We start from the raw sequence: 18,370 nt of genomic DNA, 5'->3' as shown, positions 1-18,370 counted from the left end.
TCTCTCACACATTCACAAATAATGCCTCGGAAAATAAGAAAATCCTCGCAGTGATGCCTCCAAACAAAGACAGAAGATTCTGAAAAGTGGAGTGTCCATTACCACTCTACCAGCCCATGGCAACACAAATAGGACCCCTGTCTGCCTACTTCAGGTCCTGGGTCCTCCCTCCTCAAACCACACTTGGGCTTAGTTCAGGCAGTGAAGAAAGCCCACTTTCCGTTGGCTCTTGCTCTTGCCTCTAGGGCCCCATCCCGCAAGGGAAGGAGCTATGTGACAGACCTGAAGTGCTTGGTAGGAGGGTCCCAGTGGGCTTCAGGATCTTAAGACCTGTATCTAAGGGTCACATGGGAAGCGGTATTGGCCCAGGAATGCCTAGGTCCTGGGGGCATACAGTCTGAGCCCTCCTCCTCTGGACTCCCAAGGTGAGTAAGAGATCCCTTACTCAGCCAAGATACGCCACTGCAGGGCTCCCCGCCCCCCAACCCCAGCTAGGTGTCAGCAGAGGAGCAGGAAAGGAGGAGGTGAGGCCACCACCCAGTCCAAGTCTGCTGGCTCACAAGCCTGGTGTTGGTGGGAGGGACAGGGCGGGGGCGGGAACAGCCAACTGCCTGCTGGGAGCCAAAACGAAAGCACTCCAACTGGGACTAGAACGGGAATCAGGACATCCAGGAGAGGGAGTGCAAAAGCCATCCAGGGCTGGGACCCCAGGACTGGGAAGGATTTCTGCGCCTGCTGCCCTCTGGCACCAGGCTGAGTGGAAGCAGGGGTGAAGGGTCTGCCCCCCCTTGGGGGGGCAGGACAGAGCCTCCAGCCAGGGTGCCTCGGCACCTGGAAGATGCCTATGCCTTGGTTCCTGCTGTCCTTGGCACTGGGCCCCAGCCCTGGTGTCCTCTCTCTGGAGAGGCTTGTGGGGCTTCAGAACACTGTTCACTGCTCTCCGGTGAGTCTGGGGCCTTGGGAGACTTGGAGAAGCTCAGGATTCATTCTGTGGCCCATCTCAGGCCTAGCGTGGCTTCAGTCACTGCTACCACCACCAGAACCGCCCTGGCTGGTCTATCTGGTACTGGAAGGAGTAGAGAAGAATGGGAGGAGTCTGTATTCTGGGAGGGGCTTGGAGCTGGGGGCCCTGAAAAGAGGTGGGAGGATGTCTCAGGCAGGGAAAGGTGATTGGATTTGGGGACATAAAATCTGATTCTCCTTTTCCTTCCTCCCAGGGCCTCTCCTGCCAACTCTGGGGTGAGTATCCTTACTATTAGAGAGAAAAGAACTTCTCAGGTTGGCAGAAGGGAAGGGAGCTATCCCACGCCCTCAATCACCCCCTTAGCCTAGGAACAACTCAAAGCTTCTTGGCCTTCTGGGGTATTGGATGCAGAACTCCAGGTTCTGAACAGCTTCAGCTCCCATCTCGCCCTTCCTGTACAGATGGTGATATGTTCTGTCTGCCTGGGACCATCGAGCCCACCCCTGGGCCTGTGCTGGTGCCTACTCGCCTACAGACAGAGCTGGTGCTGAGATGCTACCAAGAGACTGACTGTGACCTCTGTGTGCGTGTGGACGTCCACTTGGCTGTATATGGTGAGGAAGTCGACCTATGGCTGTGTGTATGCATATGGGAGCTTATCTGGGGCAGGCATGAGAACTGGGGGATCTGTCAGGCAGTGCTGGCCATCCTCAGTGGTCTCCCAGAGGTCACTACCCTAAGGACCCCCAGGCCAGTCTGGTCTCCCTGTCCACCCCCCAGGGCCCCAGGCCTATCTCTGTTTCTCAAAGTCAGCCCAGAGCAGGAGGCCTGACTGGGGCCTTGTTCTTGGGGCCTTGTAGGGCACTGGGGAGAGCCTGAAGATGAGGAAGAGTTTGGAGGAACAGCTGACCCAGGGCCTAGAAAGCCTAGCAATGGTGAGAAGAACCAAGTCAGCCCAACTGCCTCTTGCCAGGGCCTTGCCCACAGCTGCTGGGCCTGACCAATCCCTTGCCCTGTTGCTCACAGCTTCTCTGCAGTCCCAAGTCGTGCTATCCTTCCAGGCCTACCCTACTGCCCGCTGTGTCATACTGGAGGTGCAAGTGCCTTCCTCTCTCGTGCAGTCTGGTCAGTCTGTGGTATGTGAAATGATAATAATAACAATAATAACCACTGTCTAATAGGAAATCTATAAAGCACTTTCACACACATTAGCTCTTTAAGTCCTAATTCTGATATGTGCCTGTGGGTGAGCCCTTTCCGTCTTTTATGCCTCAATTTTCTTGCCTGTAAAGTGGAGAAAAGAATAGTCCTACCTCATGGTTATTGTGGGAATTAAACAAGTTGCTACACATAAAGAACCTGGTATAGTGCCCAGCACTGAAGATCTGTCATCAGTGAATTTAATGTTTTCTTTCTTTTGTAATCCTCAAAATCTCCCCACTATTACCTGCGTTTTCCAGGTAAAGAAACTGAGGCTCAGAGAGGGGAGGTCTGTGGGCTGGGTTGACTTCTCTGGACTCCTGGACTAATGCTCTGCCTGCCACACCGTTTATGTACCATGTTGGGGCTTCTCTCTGCTTCAGGAGACCAAACATGATTGGAAGATGTGTCTCCACTGAGGCTAAATCACTCAAACCCTTTGACTTCCTCTCCTGCTCCCAACCTTCAACCAATATCCTCTTATAGGAAAATTGGAGACTGGGAGACACTTGCTTGGGCCACTTCACAAAGCACTTATGAGGACCACTGAGGCACTGGATATGAGAACAACCTCTATGGGGAGGGGTGTCCCACATTTGCATTGGGGTGTCTGTCATGTTACTTTGACTAGGTGATCCAGGACAGAGAGGTGAGAATAGAGCTTCATATAGTCAGGGCCCTTATCCCTGCCCTGCTGACATCCCTATGGAGAATGTTTGCTTTAGAATTGGGGATCCTCAAAGGGAAATGTAATGGTGGGATTTCTAGCTGTACAGTGTAAATATAGGTGGGTGGGTGAGTGGGCAGGCAGGGGGGTCCATGCAGAGGTGCCACAGCCCTTGGCCTGGGTCCAGAGCCCCACACCACCAGCCTTCCCCAACCCCTCTCCTCACAGGGCTCAGTAGTATTTGACTGCTTCGAGGCTGCCCTAGGGGGTGAGGTGCAAATCTGGTCCTACACTCAGCCCAGATACCAGAAGGAACTCAACCTCACACAGCAGCTGCCTGGTAAGTGGCCCCAGAGCCTTGTGGCCCCAAGTTCTGGCCTCCCTAACCTCTCTCCCCTCGGGCCACCTCCTTCTGCTTTCCTTCTCCTCCTAGTCCCATCCACTCCCAGGCAGGGGTCTGAGCTCACATCACTCCAAAATCATTCCCTCCTGCCTTCTCGCCCCAGGTGACATGATTTTCCAGTGCCTGAGGAAGGTACTCTTGGCACTGGACGGATGTGGGTGGTATTTAGGGATCCCTTCCCAGTGGCCTCCATGGGTTGGAGCTCCCTCTTCCTTTCCTTGGCCCATTGGAGGCTTTTCTGTGATCTCTTCCCAGACTGCAGGGGGCTCGAATTCCGGGACAGCATCCAGAGCTGCTGGGGTAGGGGCTAGGGTCAGTGGGGGTGGGGGGAAGGGAGGGTCTGGCTCTAGAATGTAAGGGACCTTTGGAATTGACTCCATATCTGGGCTGCCTCATCCCAGAAGCTGGTGGAGCACATTCATTCATTTATTTATCAGACATGAGCTATAATAAAAACTCCTATCTGTGCCAGGTACTAGGAATATAAACATGGCTTTCTCACTCCTTATAACATATATTTATTAGTAATAGAGATATCTAGGGGATCTCTAAACCGAAAAAAAAAAAAAAAAAACCAAATTCACTGTCATCGAGTGGGATCTGACTCATAGAAACCCCTCCTTGAGTTTCTGAGGTGGTATCACTACAGAAGTAGATTGCACAATCTTCCTTCCAAGGAGTGGCTGGTGGGTTTGAACTGCAAATGGTTAATGTACTCTGCTGCTAACTCGGCAGTTCGAGTCTACCCAGAGGCACCTCAGAGGAAAGGCCTGGCAATTGAAGTATTAGCCATCGGAAATCCTATGGAGCACAGTTCTACTCTGACACACATGGGGTCACCGTGAGTTGAAGTTGACTCAATGGCAACTGGTTTTTTTTAGGGACATCTAGAGGCCCAAAGCACTGTCAACATTATGGTTCTGCTTCCTCTCCACATATAAAAATAAAAATAATATTAACCAGTAAATCAGTGGTGAAGAAAGCCAAGGTTTTGTATGCTTTTCCCATTATCATTATTTGGATTTTATTTTTGTTCATTTTTTTGTTTTTGTTTTTCCTTTTTTGTTGTACACACACAGTAAAGTGTGTAAAGTGCACTAATTGAAATGTCCAAGTTGATTATTTTTTGCATATGTATACACCTGTGTAACTACCACCCATGTCAAGATATAAACACTGTGATGTTTTTTAAAATACCAAGTTATTTCAACTTCATTTTCTTTTTGGTTCCTTAAACTTGGCTTTCTTCTTTAGTCATCAATTAAAGAATATTCAGCACCAGAGCTTGGAGGATACAGATACACGTCATGCATTTCATTTCATCATTCTTTCAGTAAACATCAATTCAACATATATTTAATGAGTAATTGCTGTATCTGAAATGTAGCTCTTGGCACTGGAGATGAATCAATAAAAGCTCACAAAAATCCTACCCTCACGGAGCTGACCTTCTATCTGGGAGTCAGGATGGAAGTGAGGGAGGACACAGTAAACACATGGAGTTTTAAGATATACTATCAGATGGGTGGTGATATGTGCTGTGGAGAAAATGTAGGGGTTAGAAGGTAGTTAGGAGTTGCAGGAGATCAGAGATGACCTCACTATAGTGAACAAAAACTGAAGGGATTAAAGGAGCAGCTATGTGGGTATCTGAGAGAAGAAGGTTCTATGCCCAAGGGTAAAAAACCAAAAAACCAAACTCATTGTCATTGAGTTAATTCTGACTCATACTGACCCCCATTGGGTTTCCAAGGCTGTAAATCATTACATAAGCAGACTGCCTCATCTTTCTTCTGCAGAGCAGCTGGTGGACTTAAACCACCAACCTTTTGGTTAGCAGCCAAATGCCTTAACCACTACACCACCAAAGCTCATCTATGCAGAGGGGATAGTCAGTGCAAAAGGCATAGACAGGAGTTTCTGCTGTGTTTAAGTAATAGTAAGGAGGCCAGTGTGTCTGCAGTACAGTTATGAAGGACAAGGACTAGGAGATGAAGTTAATGAAGACATGGCAGCCAGACTGGATAGGGCCTTGTGAGCCATTGTAAGGTGTCTGGCTGTTACTAGGAGTAATGTGGGGAGCCATTAGAGGCTTCTGAGCAGTGGGGGAGGATCCTTCTGGCTGCTGAGAAGAGAAAACAGCTGTCCCAAGATCACATCCTAGGGCCTTGATGGGCTCAGCCTTAGGCCAGCTTCTGGAGACAAAGTCTGTCCTGAGATGGGCTTACAGGCCTTGCCTTCTAAGGGTCTTAGAGGAAACATCAAAGTATCAGTGAGCAGGTGTGGTCTAGGCTTGGGTTTGCAGCAATGGTGAAGGAAGTCTAAGTACCCTGTCTGGCTTTGTCTCCCTCAGCAGTCCTACCCTGGCTCAACTTGTCTGCAGATGGTGACGACATGCGTGTGGTGCTGGATGTCTCTGAGGAGCAACACTTCATCCTTTCCCTCTACTGGGACCAGGTTGAGGGACCCCCAAGATCCAAGTGGCAAAGAAACATGGTGAGGGCCCCCTTTCAAGTCCATTCCTGCTAAAGATGTGAGTGCATTATCAAAAGGGACCTTTGAAGAGGACACGGAGACCCATGCCCAAAGCAAGGGAACTCTCGTGGGGGTATTTCAGATACCAGGTGACAAGCAGTAGGAAATTGCCACTCTGCCTGCCTGGGGCCCTTAACTTTGGCTTCCAGCCCTCTTCCTCCTCTTTAACATTTCCAACTTCCCTCCTTTTGCTTGTCCCATAGACTGGGCCACAGAACTTTACCTTGAACCACACAGAACTCGTTCCCTGCCTCTGCATTCAGGTAGGACTAGAGCCCAGCTGGTCCCCAGGGAAAGGGGAGTTGGTGAGGGTGGTATCCCCCATCTTCCTGGTCTCACCACCTTCTACACTCCTCTTGGAGATGGAAACTCTGGCCTCCTGGGGTGGGTGGACCTTCTTTGACCCCCACTCTCCCTCACCTCCTGCCTTTTATAGCCTAGAATGCAATTCCTGATCTTTCATCCACAGGACTCCATTATATATTTCGTGGATCACTCAAATGTCACCTCCTCTTTGAAACCTTCTCTTATTCCCTGGTTCCTTCTGTGTGTTCCCCTGGAAGGCAGAGCATGTGTTCTGGATTCAGACTGGTTTGATTCAGACTTTTGCAATTTGCTAGCTGTGTGACCTTGGATGAGTCACTTTACCTCTGTTAGCCTGTTTCTTATCTATAAAATGGGAATAATAGTTCATTCAGCCTGTTATAAGGAAGGGTACCATATCTGGGCTTACTTATGTTGACTCTTTTTTCTCTCTTCAATCAATTGCACATTTAATTGGTCACCAGATACCATCCATTTGACCTCTGACATTAAAGTCTCTTATTCTTTTCTCCCTTTTCCCCATCTCAGACCAGTTTGGGCCTCTACCATCTCTCCTTTAGACCATTTCAGTAACTTCTGGCCCCACCTCCCCTCCCAATGATTCCCTGGCCATCTGGGCTCCATACTCTGCCCTCAATTGAACTTTTCCATTATACCTTTCCCATGATTCCCCTTTAACACAGCTTTGTTACATCCAAATGGATGGCTACACCCACCTCTGTTCCCGCTACCTGAAATGCCCTTACCTCTTCTCCACACAACCAAATCTTCCCAGCTCAAATGTCACCTCTCTCCCAAAGCTTTTCCCCAACTGTCTGGCTTCTCCTTGCACTTATTCTGTCCTTGTCTATTTATTACTTCCTTTCTTACTTGGGCACTTGCCTCAGGTCTTGCACACACACACTGCTCAATGAATATTTCTGCAGTGAGTTTATTCATTTATATACATGTTTTATCCTTACTACCACTGTGAATTCCTTGAAGCGAAGAAATCACATCTAATTCAAATTTAGTAATTTCTCCCAGAGCCTTGCACAGTGCTTGGGACACAGTGGGTGCTAATTAAATATTTATTGAATGAATAAATGAATGAATCTCCACTGCTGAGCACAGTGATAGACACATAGGAGATGCTCGTGAAATGTTTGCTGTGATTTAAATGTCCTCATTGCCAAGCACAATGTCTACCACATTGCTCTCTTACTTAAAGGTTTGCTGAGTAAATTAATATATTATCTCTAGTGCTTAGCATAGGGCTGAGCACATAATAGGTACTGTTAAAAAGTTTATTGAACCCAAATCACAGTAGGAATTAAAAAGAAAAAAAAAAAGCTTACTGAAAGAATAAATCAATGTGTCCTCAGCACCTAGCACAGTGCCTGGGACATAGTAGATGTTCACAAAATGACTGTGGAATGAGTTATTGAATATCCTTGGTCCTTAGCATAGTGCTAAAATACATAGTAGGTACTCATTAATAGTATATTGAATGAAGATGTTGCTAGTGCCTGGCATAGTGCTTATTAAGGATTTGCTGGATAATAAATGTATGCCTCTATAGGGTCTTCAAAGGGCTGAAAGACTGGACAACCCAAACCAAACTCACTGCCATCCAGTGGATTGCAACTTATAGCAACCCCATTGGGTTTTCAAGGCTGTAATTCTTTACAGAAGTAGATTGCCTCATCTTCCTTCCGCTGCACTTTGACCCTCTGGTTAGCAGCCAAATGTCTTATCCACTACACCACCAGAGCTCCTTAAAAGACTGGACAAGTGCTGGTGAAATATCATTTGAATGAATGTGTCCCCCGTGCCTGCCAGAGGGCCTGGAACATGGTAGCTGCCCATGGAGGGTTGACTGGGTTGAAGTGACCGGAGGGGAACCCTGTTTCCTTTCCAGGTGTGGCCCCTGGAGCTCGATTCCATCAGGACCAACCTCTGCCCCTTCGGGGAGGGTGAGCAGCGGATGTGGGGTTGGGGCCTGGGGTCTGGGGTGAGAGCGGTGTGGGAGGACCGGGACCCCCGCAGTGACCCGTGTCCTCTCCCTGCAGACCCCCGCGCGCACCAGAATCTGTGGCGTGCCACCCGGCTGCGGCTGCTGTCCGGGCAGAGTTGGCGGCAGCGTTGGCAGCTGGATGCACCATGCGCGATATTCGCTGAGGCGACTCTGTGCTGGCGGGTGCCGGGCGGGGGCCCCTGCCAACCGCTGGTCCCGCCTCTGCCCCGGGAGAATGTCACTGTGAACGTGAGCTGGGCGGGGGCGGTGCCCGGGTGGGAGCAGAAAAGGGAGCCCCTCTTCCGCAGAAAGCCCTCGAGTTTCCTCTTTCCGCAGAAGGCCTTCGAGTTTGAGCTGAAGAGCCACCCCAACCTCTGTGTCCAGGTGAGAAGGGGCGGCGCCAGAGCCTCGGTCCGCCTGGGGCTGGTTTTGCACCATCCGCTAAAGAAGTCACTGCCCTCTGGAGGGCCCCTAGAACAAAGTGGTTGCAGGCTTCCTCTTTGCCAGTTTCGTGGGACCCTGGGCAAGTCACTTCACTTCTGCATGGCTCCTCATCTGTTTAATGGGGATGGTTGTTGTTATGTGCCGTGGAGTCTGAACTGATTCATAGCGACCCCTCCTTCGGTTTTCTGAGGCAGCATCACTAGGCTACCAGAGCTTCCAATGGGGATGGTAAAAGCAGCTCTTTCATAGAATGGCTTTGAGAATTAAATAAGAGAAATGCTTTGCCTTTGGGATGAGCACAGACTAAATACTCAGTAAATGCTTGTAGTATTGCTAACATTAGGAGCTCTGGTAGCATAGTGCCTAAGCCACTTGACTGCTAACCAGAAGGCTGGCGATTCAAAACCCACCAGCCACTCCTCAGAAGGAAGATGGGGCAATCTACTTCCATAGTGATACTGCCTCGGAAATCCAAGGAGGGGTCGCTATGAGTCGGGTCCGACTCGATGGCACGTAACAACAACATTGCTAACATTATCTTCCCCACCTGTGGAATGGGTTGCTCTACAACTTCAAAGGATGATTATAAAGGTTTTTATTTATTCAACAGATCTTTACTGAGCATTTACTATGTGCCAAGGATGACTATGTTTTAGGAACAGGGGATAGATACATCAGTGAAGAAAACTAATAACTGTCCCCACCATTATGAAGCTTATATTCTAATACAGAAAGGCAGACAATACACAATAAGCATAATAAATAAGTGAATTATACAGTATGATGTATAAATGAATTATGTTGTATAGAATTGTATACAAATGATGTGGGAAAGGGTAGGGAAGGATAAGAGATGATTGGGGTTGTAATTTTAAGTAGGGTGGTCAGGTGAGGCCTTTTTGAGAAGTTGGTTAGGTAAGAAATGAACATGTACTTTGTAGGACTTTAGGAACAGAAAGCCCTGTAGCACAGATGATCTCACAAGGTTGAAGTGAGAAGTGTGTAGTGACTTTTCTAATCACCCAGCATTGAACATTGAACCCAGATCCACCTAAGGTCAGGTCCAGACCCCAACCCAACAGGCTTCTTCTTGTCTTCTCTTCTGGTTTTTCTGGTCTTGGCCCTTGATTTCCCCAGTACCCCTAACCCTGTCCTCCTTTTGAGCAGGTGAGCAGCTGGGAGAAGCTGCAGCTGGAGGAGTGCTTGTGGGTTGGTGAGTGGGGGGGGGGGCTTTGGGGGAGGCTGGGGCAGACCATTGTATTAGGATTGAAGCATGGAGGTGCTGGCCCCTGGTGGTGAAGGTCAGAGCATGGGGAGGATGAATAAGTGGCAGCCCTGATCAGACTAAGGCTGGCCTCTCACCCCTTACAGATTCCCTAGGACCCCTCAAGGATGACATGCTGCTAGTGGAGACACAAGGCCCCCAGAACAACAGATCACTCTGTGCCTTGGAACACAGTGGCTGCACCCCACTTCCTAGCAAGGCCTCCACGGTGAGGGCTGTGAACCCTCTCTCTCTTCCACAGACCTCCAGTTCCATCTCAAACCTGGCCTTCAATGTTCCCTCCATCCATTTTCCCTCTGCTCTGTGCCGGGTTCTGTGCTGGTCTGTAGGGAGGTGGGGGTGACTCAGACCTGGACCTTCCCCTCAGTGGCAACTGGAGCCTGGTGGTCTCCTCAGAGTGCCACCTCCAGGTGACAGCCTTCTCTCTTGGCTTGGCAGAGGGCAGCTCGTCTTGGAGAGCAGCTACTAAGGGACCTGCAGTCAGGCCAATGTGAACGGGTGAGTAGGCAGCAATAGGCCTAAAACTCTGTCTTTGCCTCTTCCAGTCTCTCCCTACACATAGTAAAGCAAAGAACACCAGGGGAAACTCACTCTTCCTAAGCCTTCTTCTACCCATCCACCTACCATCTATTTGCACTTATTTGGTGTCCAGCCCAGGGGAGGTTATGGGTAGAATAAGCATAATTCCTCCCTCAAGGGGCTTACTGCTGCCTACTGTTTTTGTTGTGTGCTGACTAGTCGATTGACTCATAGCAACCCTATGTGAAAGAGTAGAACTGCCACATAGGATTTTCTAGGCTGTAATCTTTATGGAAGCAGATTGCCAGGTCTTTCTCCCATAAAACCACTAAGTGGGTTTGAACTGTCAAACTATCGTTTAGCAGCTGACCACTTAAATATTGGACCACCAAGGCTCTTTCACTAAAGATCAGTAAACAGTAAACCCACATGTGCTAAGTGGTGGGTTCCAGGGAAAGCTTCAAGGAAAGGCAGGCCAGCTTTGACATGGAACCCACATTCTGGGCAGCAGGCAAGGCATAAACAAAGGCAGAGCAGTTTGCAGGAACTTGCAGGGTAACAAGCATAGTTGAGGCTGGAAACTAGGATATCAGGTTGGCCAGAACTTACTGGGTGTTAAACCCCAACCTGGGGGTCTGTACTTGGTTCTGTGTCTTACAGCTGTGGAACAACAGTCTGGGAGTGCTGTGGGTGTGCCCCATGGACAAATGTGAGTATTATAAGAGCTGCCCTTCCTCTTTGTAACAGGAGCTTGAACCTTGTCAGGGACAAGGTTCCCCTGGGGACAGCACATGCATTGGCTTTCCCTTCCCTGGGCTCAGATAAACCAGAGGGATATTCTTCCTTCATTTAAAAAACATGGATGAGAGTGTGCGATCCAAGGATCATAAAAAAGATATAATCCCTGTCCTCACCACAACCCTTAGAAGGCTAGGGAGAAATTAGACCATCACTTACACTAAGTGTGAGCTACTGAAGCACTAGAACATGAAAGTGTCTAATGCTGTGAATGCCTATAATGGAAACTACCTAGGTGAGTTAAAGGGCTAAAGGGCTCAGGGCAAGGTTTGAGCTGAACTCCCCAGGCTGAGCTAAGTGAAGAGGGTTGTTGTTGTTAAAACCCAAAAGAAAAACAAAGTAACTCACTGTCTTTGAGCTGATTCAACTCATAAGGACCCTTCCCTGGGTTTCTGAGGTGGTATCTCTGCAGAAGTAGATTGCCCAATCTTCCTTTCAAGGAGTGGCTGGTGGGTTTGAACCACCAGCTTCTGGTTAGCAGTCAAATAGCTTAGGCACTGTTGTTAGGTGCCATCAAGTCAGTTCCAACTCTTAAAGACCCTCTATACAACAAAACAAAACATTGCTCAGTCCTGCACAATCATTGCCATGCTTGAGCCCATCATTGCAGTCACTATGTCAATCCATCTTTTATTTATTTTTTTTTATTGTGATTTGGGTGAAGGTTTACAGAGCAAATTCATTTCCATACGGTGGTTCACATATACTTTGTCTCATGACATTGACCACAATTTACCACAATGCAACAGCTCCCCTCCCACTTCCTACCTGTAGTTACCTCTTCCCAGTGTCCATCCCTCCATGCACTCCTGCCCCCTGAGCTGTCTCCCTATGCATAAGTAGTCCTTTCTTCCATGATTGTTCTCTCCAAGGGGTGTATCTACTTGAGGTAAATGTTCAACTCATATGCCTGTTTTTTGTTTGGCTGGAAACCACAGGTATGGGTTTAATTCCAGACCTGAAGGGCAGCTAGGGGCCATAGTCTCAGTGGTTCTACCAGGCTCTATTGGACCAGCAAACCTGGTACCCCCCCTTTTTTTTTTCTCCAAATGATTTTGATTTTGCTCCACATTGTTCTCCCTCTCTGTCAAGGGTCTCCTACATAGATCCCCTTCCAAGTGGATGACAGTGGTAGCCAGGCACCATCTAGTTCTTCTGGCCTCATAGTTGTATAAGCTGCAGATCAGATGGTGTACCAGTTGCTAGAACTAATTGTTTCCATGAATTTTGGTTTTCTTCATTCTTCTTTGCTCTGGATGAGGAGAGACCCATCGTTGCATCTAGATGGCAGCTTGCTAGCTTTTAAGATCCCAGTCACTACTTGCAAAAGTAGGAGGTGGAACAATGGTTTGTATAGTATGTTATGCCAATTGAGTTTGATGTCTCCTGCGGCTATGGTCCCAAGCCTGCAGGTTCAACTACTCGGTTCCTCTGGGTAGCTGGCTGTGACCAAGCTGTGACCACAACCTTGCCGCTTGTCAGCTCTATTATACACCTGGGAATTCTGATCATTCACATAAACTTATATGACCATTAACTGCCAACCCCATACATGTTCTTGGATACACTCCCCATTTCATAGACATACCTAATCATTCAGCCTGTCCACCCATCTATCCACCCATACACCCATGTTAGCCTTCACTGACAACGCAGTACTGTATGTACAAAAGGGTTCATATTTGTTGTCTCTACCTCCCATGTACCTCTCTATGTCTTTCACATCCTCAATGCTGCCATATTGGTCAGTCACATTTTGTACATTGCCCTTCTCTTCACTCAAATCAATATTTATCTCTATCTATCTAACAGCCTTCCCTATCCTACCCTCCCACCCCTGGTAACCAACAAAGAAAATTTCCTTCTATAGATAAAACTTTCCTTGACTTTTACAATAACGGACTAATACAATATTTGTCCTTCGGTGATTGACTTATTTCACTCAGCATAATGTCCTCCAAGTTCATCCACGTTATGCAGTGTTTTGTGTCAATCCATCTTGAGGGTCTTCTCCTTTTCTGTTGACCCTCTACTTTATCAAGCTTGATATCCTTCTCCAGGGATTGGTCTCTTCTGACATGACCAGTGAAAATAGCGGAGATACATTTTTGTGAAGTCTGTAGGGTGCTTTTTAAAGCAATTCCAAGGTGGCTAGCATGGCAGGAGTGTCTTGGGCAGGTCGTTGTCATGAGATGAGGATGCAGGGCTTTGGGGGCCAGTGTAGGGAATTTCGACTTTATGTTAAGCACACCAGGAGCTTCCCAAAAAGCTGTGATAATGGGACAGCTACAACCAAATCTTTATTTTTTGAAAGATCTCTGGAGCTAATATGTGATGAATGGATTTGGGGCAAAACACTTAGGCCAGAGACACCAGTTTGGAGGCCTTTGCAGGAGAGCAAGGTCAAGGCCCCAGCCACTTTAGGCTTAGAGGACAGCTGAAATAGTATCAGCTAACATTTGAGCACTGACTATGCCAGACACTGTGTTAAGTGTTGTGTGTGAATAATAGATTTAGTCCCCACCACCTTATGCAGTAGATTCTATTATTATCCCAATTTAACAGAGGTGGAGACTGAGGCAGAAGGTGAAGTCACTTATCGAGGGTAACCCAAATAGGTGCTTTCAACTGTGTTCATATCCTGGCTCTGCCACTTCTGTGAGGTGGACTTTGGACAAGTCACTTAGTTTCTCTGAAATGGGGTTTAAGTGTGAAGTCTCTTACTAGCCCAGCTTCTCCTTTGGGTCTACCAGATATCCACAAGCGCTGGGCCCTGGTGTGGCTGGCCTGCTTACTCTTTGTCGCTGTGCTGCTCCTCCTTTTCCTTCTCAAAAAGGACCACGTGAAAGGTGAGCCCTTTCATCCCCTTCCCCCTCAATGAGCAAGACCAGAGTTGGCTTGGGAGTTCCCTAGAGGCTGCAGGGCTGGCCTCACGGCTGCCTCTGCGCCTCTCCCCTAACAGAGTGGCTGCGGCTTTTGAAGAAGGACGTCCGCTGGGGGGGTGAGTGTCCGCAAAGGCCGGGCGGGGGGCCGCCCCAAACGGGCCAGGCTTCGGGCCATCTCACCGCTTCCCTTCCCCTGTGTTCTCTCTGACAGTGGCCACCAGAGGCCGCCGGGCTCTACTACTCTACTCCGCCGACGACACAGACTTCGAACGCTTAGTGGGCGTCCTAGCGTCGGCGCTGTGCCAGCTGCCGCTGCGCGTGGCCGTGGACCTGTGGAGACGTCGTGAACTGAGCGCGTATGGGCCCTTAGCTTGGTTCCATGCGCAGCGGCGCCAGACGCTGCAGGAGGGTGGTGTGGTGGTCCTACTCTTCTCACCCGGGGCCGTGGCGCTTTGTCGCGAGTGGCTGCAGGACGGAACGTCTGCACCAGGGGAACACGCCCAGGACGACGCCTTCGCCGCCTCGCTCAGTTGCTTGTTGCCCGACTTCCTGCAGGGCCGGGCACCCGGCCGCTACGTCGGGGCGTGCTTTGACAGGCTGCTCCCCCCGGACGCCGTGCCCTCCCTTTTCCATATGGTGCCTGTGTTCTCACTGCCCACACAGATGCTCGACTTCTTAGAGGCCCTGCAGGGGCCCCGCGCCCCCCGGCCTGAGCGGCTCAGGGAGAGGGCGGGGCACTTGTCCCAAGCCCTCCAGCAGGCTCTGGACAGCTGCTTTCCGCCTCCGGAGGTGACAGGGCGGTGATGTAGGATGGGACCTTAGGCGGAGGACAGGACTTGAATAAAGGCAAACGCTGTTTTTCTATTCATGGCTCCAACATTCGTCTCAGCTTCTCCGTGGCGAGAGTGGCAAACTGCGTCCAGTACCCCGCGGCCCTTTAAAGGCCAGGACAGGTGCAGCCTGGCACTGCTTCTGTTTGGCTAGGGTTGAGTGACGCAATGGCACATGGCCAACCGCCATTGGCTGGAGCGTCGGCTCCGCCCCGGACTGCGGCGCTGGAGGAGGTTGCACGTTTTACGCAGGCAGCGGCCGCGGCGGCGTTGAGGGGGCTGAAGCCATCGGCTTCCGCGGGCCGGGGAGGTGTCTCTTCCTACACCGCGGTCTACGCGGGTCCGGACCCTCCCGTGCCCGCCTTGGGCTGTGGCCTTAACTCCTGCGAGGCCCAGAACCTGAACCCCTCTCCCCATATCCGGATCCGAGCTCCTCCCCGCAATCCTGGGTTCCGGACTCCTCCCACAAGACCGCCCATCCGGCCTCCTCCTCTGATACTCGGAATTTGACCCCTTCTCCCTGACACTGCTGATCCTACCCCTAATAACCCATATTCAGAACCTAAAACTATGCGTTGATTCCTTGTCCCCTAATACCAAGGATCCAGGCCACCTCCCCCACGGTAACGTAGAAAACTTACTTCCCTCTTGATATTTCATATTAGCCATCTTTCCCTTAACTCCGCCGGCCGTACCTCAGTCTCGCCCCTTTTAAAAACGCAGATCTGGGCTTCCAGTCCCGCGACACCTTAGAATTGGCTTTTCTTTCTCATCTTGGGCCTAGTTCTGCCAGTGAACCCTCCCCACCCCCTTAACCACAGGTTCCCCAGCCTGGGAAAAGATGACTCCAGGGCCCCTGAGGGGCCTGGTCTCAGCTCTGCTTGGGGCCCTGAGCCTCTTCCTCAGCCTTCCAGGACCCGTCTGGCCCCAACCGTCTCCGCCTCCCCAGGCTTCTCCCCCTCCTGAGCCCCATCCCTGTCATACCTGCCGGGGACTGGTCGAGAGTTTCAACAAGGTGGGTGCGCCAGCAGCCTCTTGGGAGGGGGTCCCAGCTTCCACAGCACAGCAGGCAAGAGTGGGTACCTCTAGGAAGCAAATCTGCATGGATTCAAGTCCCATTTTGGCTACTTAATAGTTGTAGGGCTTTAGTCAGTTTGCCTCTCTGTGTCTCAGTTTTCTGTTCAATAAAATATTGTTATGTGCTGTTGAGCCGGACCCAACTCATAGCTACCCCTCCTTGGGTTTTGAAAGGGATATCGCTACAGAGTAGATTGCCCACTGTCCTTCGGAGGAGTGGCTGGTGGGTAATAAAATGTGTGAAGGTCTATAATGTATTAGACACTGTACTTAGCTATTACTAATTTCCTCTGTCTGCAGGGCCTGGAGAGAACTATCCGGGACAACTTTGGAGGTGGTAACACTGCCTGGGAGGAAGAGAAGTTGTCCAAATACAAAGATAGGTAAGGAGCTGGGGGTGGGGCCTGGGAAAGTTGTACACTCCACCTCCCAATCTCTGCCCTAGGGAGTCTTGAGGAGCACTTACTCATTTAACAGATAGTTAGTTACTGGACATATATAGTACTGCAGTGAGCAAGGTAAACAAAGCCCATCTTCATAGAGTTTACATTCGAGTAGGAAAAATAGTGAATAAACAAGTTATACAAAGTGAGAGACAGTCAAGCAGGGTAAGGACTACAGAACTAAAGGGAGGCATGGTGTTTTAGCTAACGTGTTCAAGGAAAGGCTTCTCTGAGATGGTGTGACATTGAAGCAGAGTCCTGAAGTGAAGAAGCAAGCTATGTGACAGTCAGGGAAGGGATTTAGACTGAACCTGGCATATTTGAGGATTGGCTGGAAGTAGAACGAGCAGAAGGGAGAGTGGTAGAAGATGAAGGCAGAGGCTAGGACCAGGTCAAATTGGCCTTTAAAGCTACAGAAAAAAAGTGTAGATTTTGTTGTGAGTATAGTGGGAAGCCATTGGAGGAGTTTGAGTAAGGAAATGATAGGGAACGGTGTGGTTTTTATATTTTTAAGAAGTCACAGTGTTACTTGGTGAACCAACTGTATGGGCCCAGGATGGAGAAAGAAGGCCAGTTGTGAGGCTATTCCATAGTCTAGGCATCAACTAGTATGGTTGCTAGTGGTGGACATGGTGAGAAGGGGTCAAATTCTGGGTATATTTTACAAGTAGAGCCAATAGAACTTGATGGTGGCTTTGTTATGAGATATAACAAGAAAGTAGAATAAAATATTGTACTAGTGTTTGGACCTGAGCAGCTGGGTGGATAGTGGGCATGTTTCCTGAAATGGGTAAGATTGGGAAGGGGAAGAAAAAGGGTCGGGGAGGAGTGTCAGGACTTCTCTTTGGATGTGGGTTGAGATGTCTACTAGACATCCAAGTGGAGTTAAATTTAGCTGTCTGGAGTTCAGGAGAGAAGTGGGAACTGGCGTTGTGAGTTTGGGAGTCATCAGCACACAGTCATTATTTAAAGCCACGGGGCAGGATGAGATTATATAGAGAGGGTGCTGAGAAGAGACCTAAGCTCTAGGCCCTCCAGCTTTTAGAAGTCAAGTTGAAGAGGAGTTAGCAAAGAGTTGAAGTTACACAGACTTGGTTGCCAGTTCTTTATATTATTATTATTACTTTAATTTTTGTTGTGATTTGGGTGAAAGTTTACAGAGCAAATTCATTTTCTGTACAGCAGTTCATACACATTTTTTTCATGACATTGACTGCAGTCCTCACAATGTAACAGCTCTCTTCCCACTTCCTCCCTCTGGTTACCTTTTCCCTGTGTCCTTCTTTTCTGTGCCCTCTGAACTATCTCCCTGTGTAAACACTGCCCGTCTCTTCTCCCATGAGTGATCATTCTAAGGAGTGTATCTACCTGGTGTAAATGTTCACCCTATATGCCTGTCTGTTGTTTAGCTGGAAGCCACGGGACTGAGTTCAATTCCAGGCCTTGTTGCCAGTTCTGATCCTCTAGCTTTCTGACCTAGGGCAGGACACTTAATCTCACTGAGCCTCAGTTTCTTCACCTGTAAAATGATATATTAATACCTGCTTTATCTGTTTTATAGGATTAAACTGTGATGCCTACTAGAAATGAAAGATTTTTTTAAATTCTGTGACATTGGTCATTTTCTTTTCCCACAATGAGTTCCAGTTTTCTCATTTGTGAATGAAGGGATTGGCCAAGATAACCCTATGAGTACCTCCAGCTCTATAACAGCTCTTTTTTTTTTTTTTTAAATCACCTCCTTCTTATATGCCAAGCATTTTGCCAAACTCTTATACATTGTATGTGTGTGTGTGTGTGTATGTGTATATATATATATACATATACATATATACATATATATATATTTGTTGTTGTTACATGCTGACGAGTCAGACCTGACTCATAGCAACCCCTCCTTGGGTTTCCGAGTCGGTATCACTATGGAAGTAGATTGCCCAACCTTCCTTCCGAGGAGTGGCTGGTGGCTTTGAACAGCCCACCTTTTGATAAATATATAT

The 18,370-nt window shown here is 48.9% G+C and overlaps 2 protein-coding genes across 2 annotated transcripts in view; both read left to right on the top strand.

Moving 5' to 3' along the window:
• The first annotated feature begins 838 nt into the window (after positions 1-838).
• On the top strand, positions 839-14,824 carry IL17RC (interleukin 17 receptor C). The gene is made up of 19 exons (XM_007945861.1): positions 839-943; positions 1,218-1,239; positions 1,426-1,578; positions 1,825-1,899; positions 1,991-2,100; positions 3,060-3,171; positions 3,490-3,534; positions 5,591-5,730; positions 5,973-6,032; positions 7,994-8,048; positions 8,145-8,338; positions 8,426-8,473; positions 9,701-9,746; positions 9,905-10,026; positions 10,257-10,316; positions 10,998-11,046; positions 13,889-13,984; positions 14,098-14,136; positions 14,232-14,824. Exons 1-19 carry the CDS (start codon positions 839-841, stop codon positions 14,822-14,824), a joined length of 2,124 nt encoding a protein of 707 aa, XP_007944052.1.
• An 867-nt stretch (positions 14,825-15,691) lies between these two features.
• The window catches only part of CRELD1 (cysteine rich with EGF like domains 1), an 8,632-nt gene continuing 5,953 nt past the window's right edge, over positions 15,692-18,370 (top strand). The window contains exons 1-2 of the mRNA XM_007945823.2: positions 15,692-15,865; positions 16,228-16,310. Of these exons, the coding sequence (XP_007944014.1) occupies positions 15,692-15,865; positions 16,228-16,310 (257 nt within the window). The remainder of the gene's footprint in view (positions 15,866-16,227; positions 16,311-18,370) is intronic.

The sequence above is a fragment of the Orycteropus afer genome, unplaced genomic scaffold (genome assembly GCF_000298275.1).
Source record: "Orycteropus afer afer isolate SDZICR_OR568_19922 unplaced genomic scaffold, OryAfe1.0 scaffold00144, whole genome shotgun sequence".
In the NCBI taxonomy this organism is placed as follows: Eukaryota; Metazoa; Chordata; class Mammalia; order Tubulidentata; family Orycteropodidae; genus Orycteropus; species Orycteropus afer.
This window is presented reverse-complemented; position numbering and strand designations above follow the sequence as displayed.

What these genes read in the sequence shown, in the direction of transcription:
- IL17RC (XM_007945861.1), top strand. Translation starts at nt 839, where the DNA reads ATGCCTATGCCTTGGTTCCTGCTGTCCTTGGCACTGGGCCCCAGCCCT. An exon ending in CCAAGTGGCAAAGAAACATG is followed by an intron (nt 5,731 to 5,972) that starts GTGAGGGCCCCC and finishes CTTGTCCCATAG; the next exon opens with ACTGGGCCACAGAACTTTAC. An exon ending in CCTCTGCCCCTTCGGGGAGG is followed by an intron (nt 8,049 to 8,144) that starts GTGAGCAGCGGA and finishes CTCTCCCTGCAG; the next exon opens with ACCCCCGCGCGCACCAGAAT.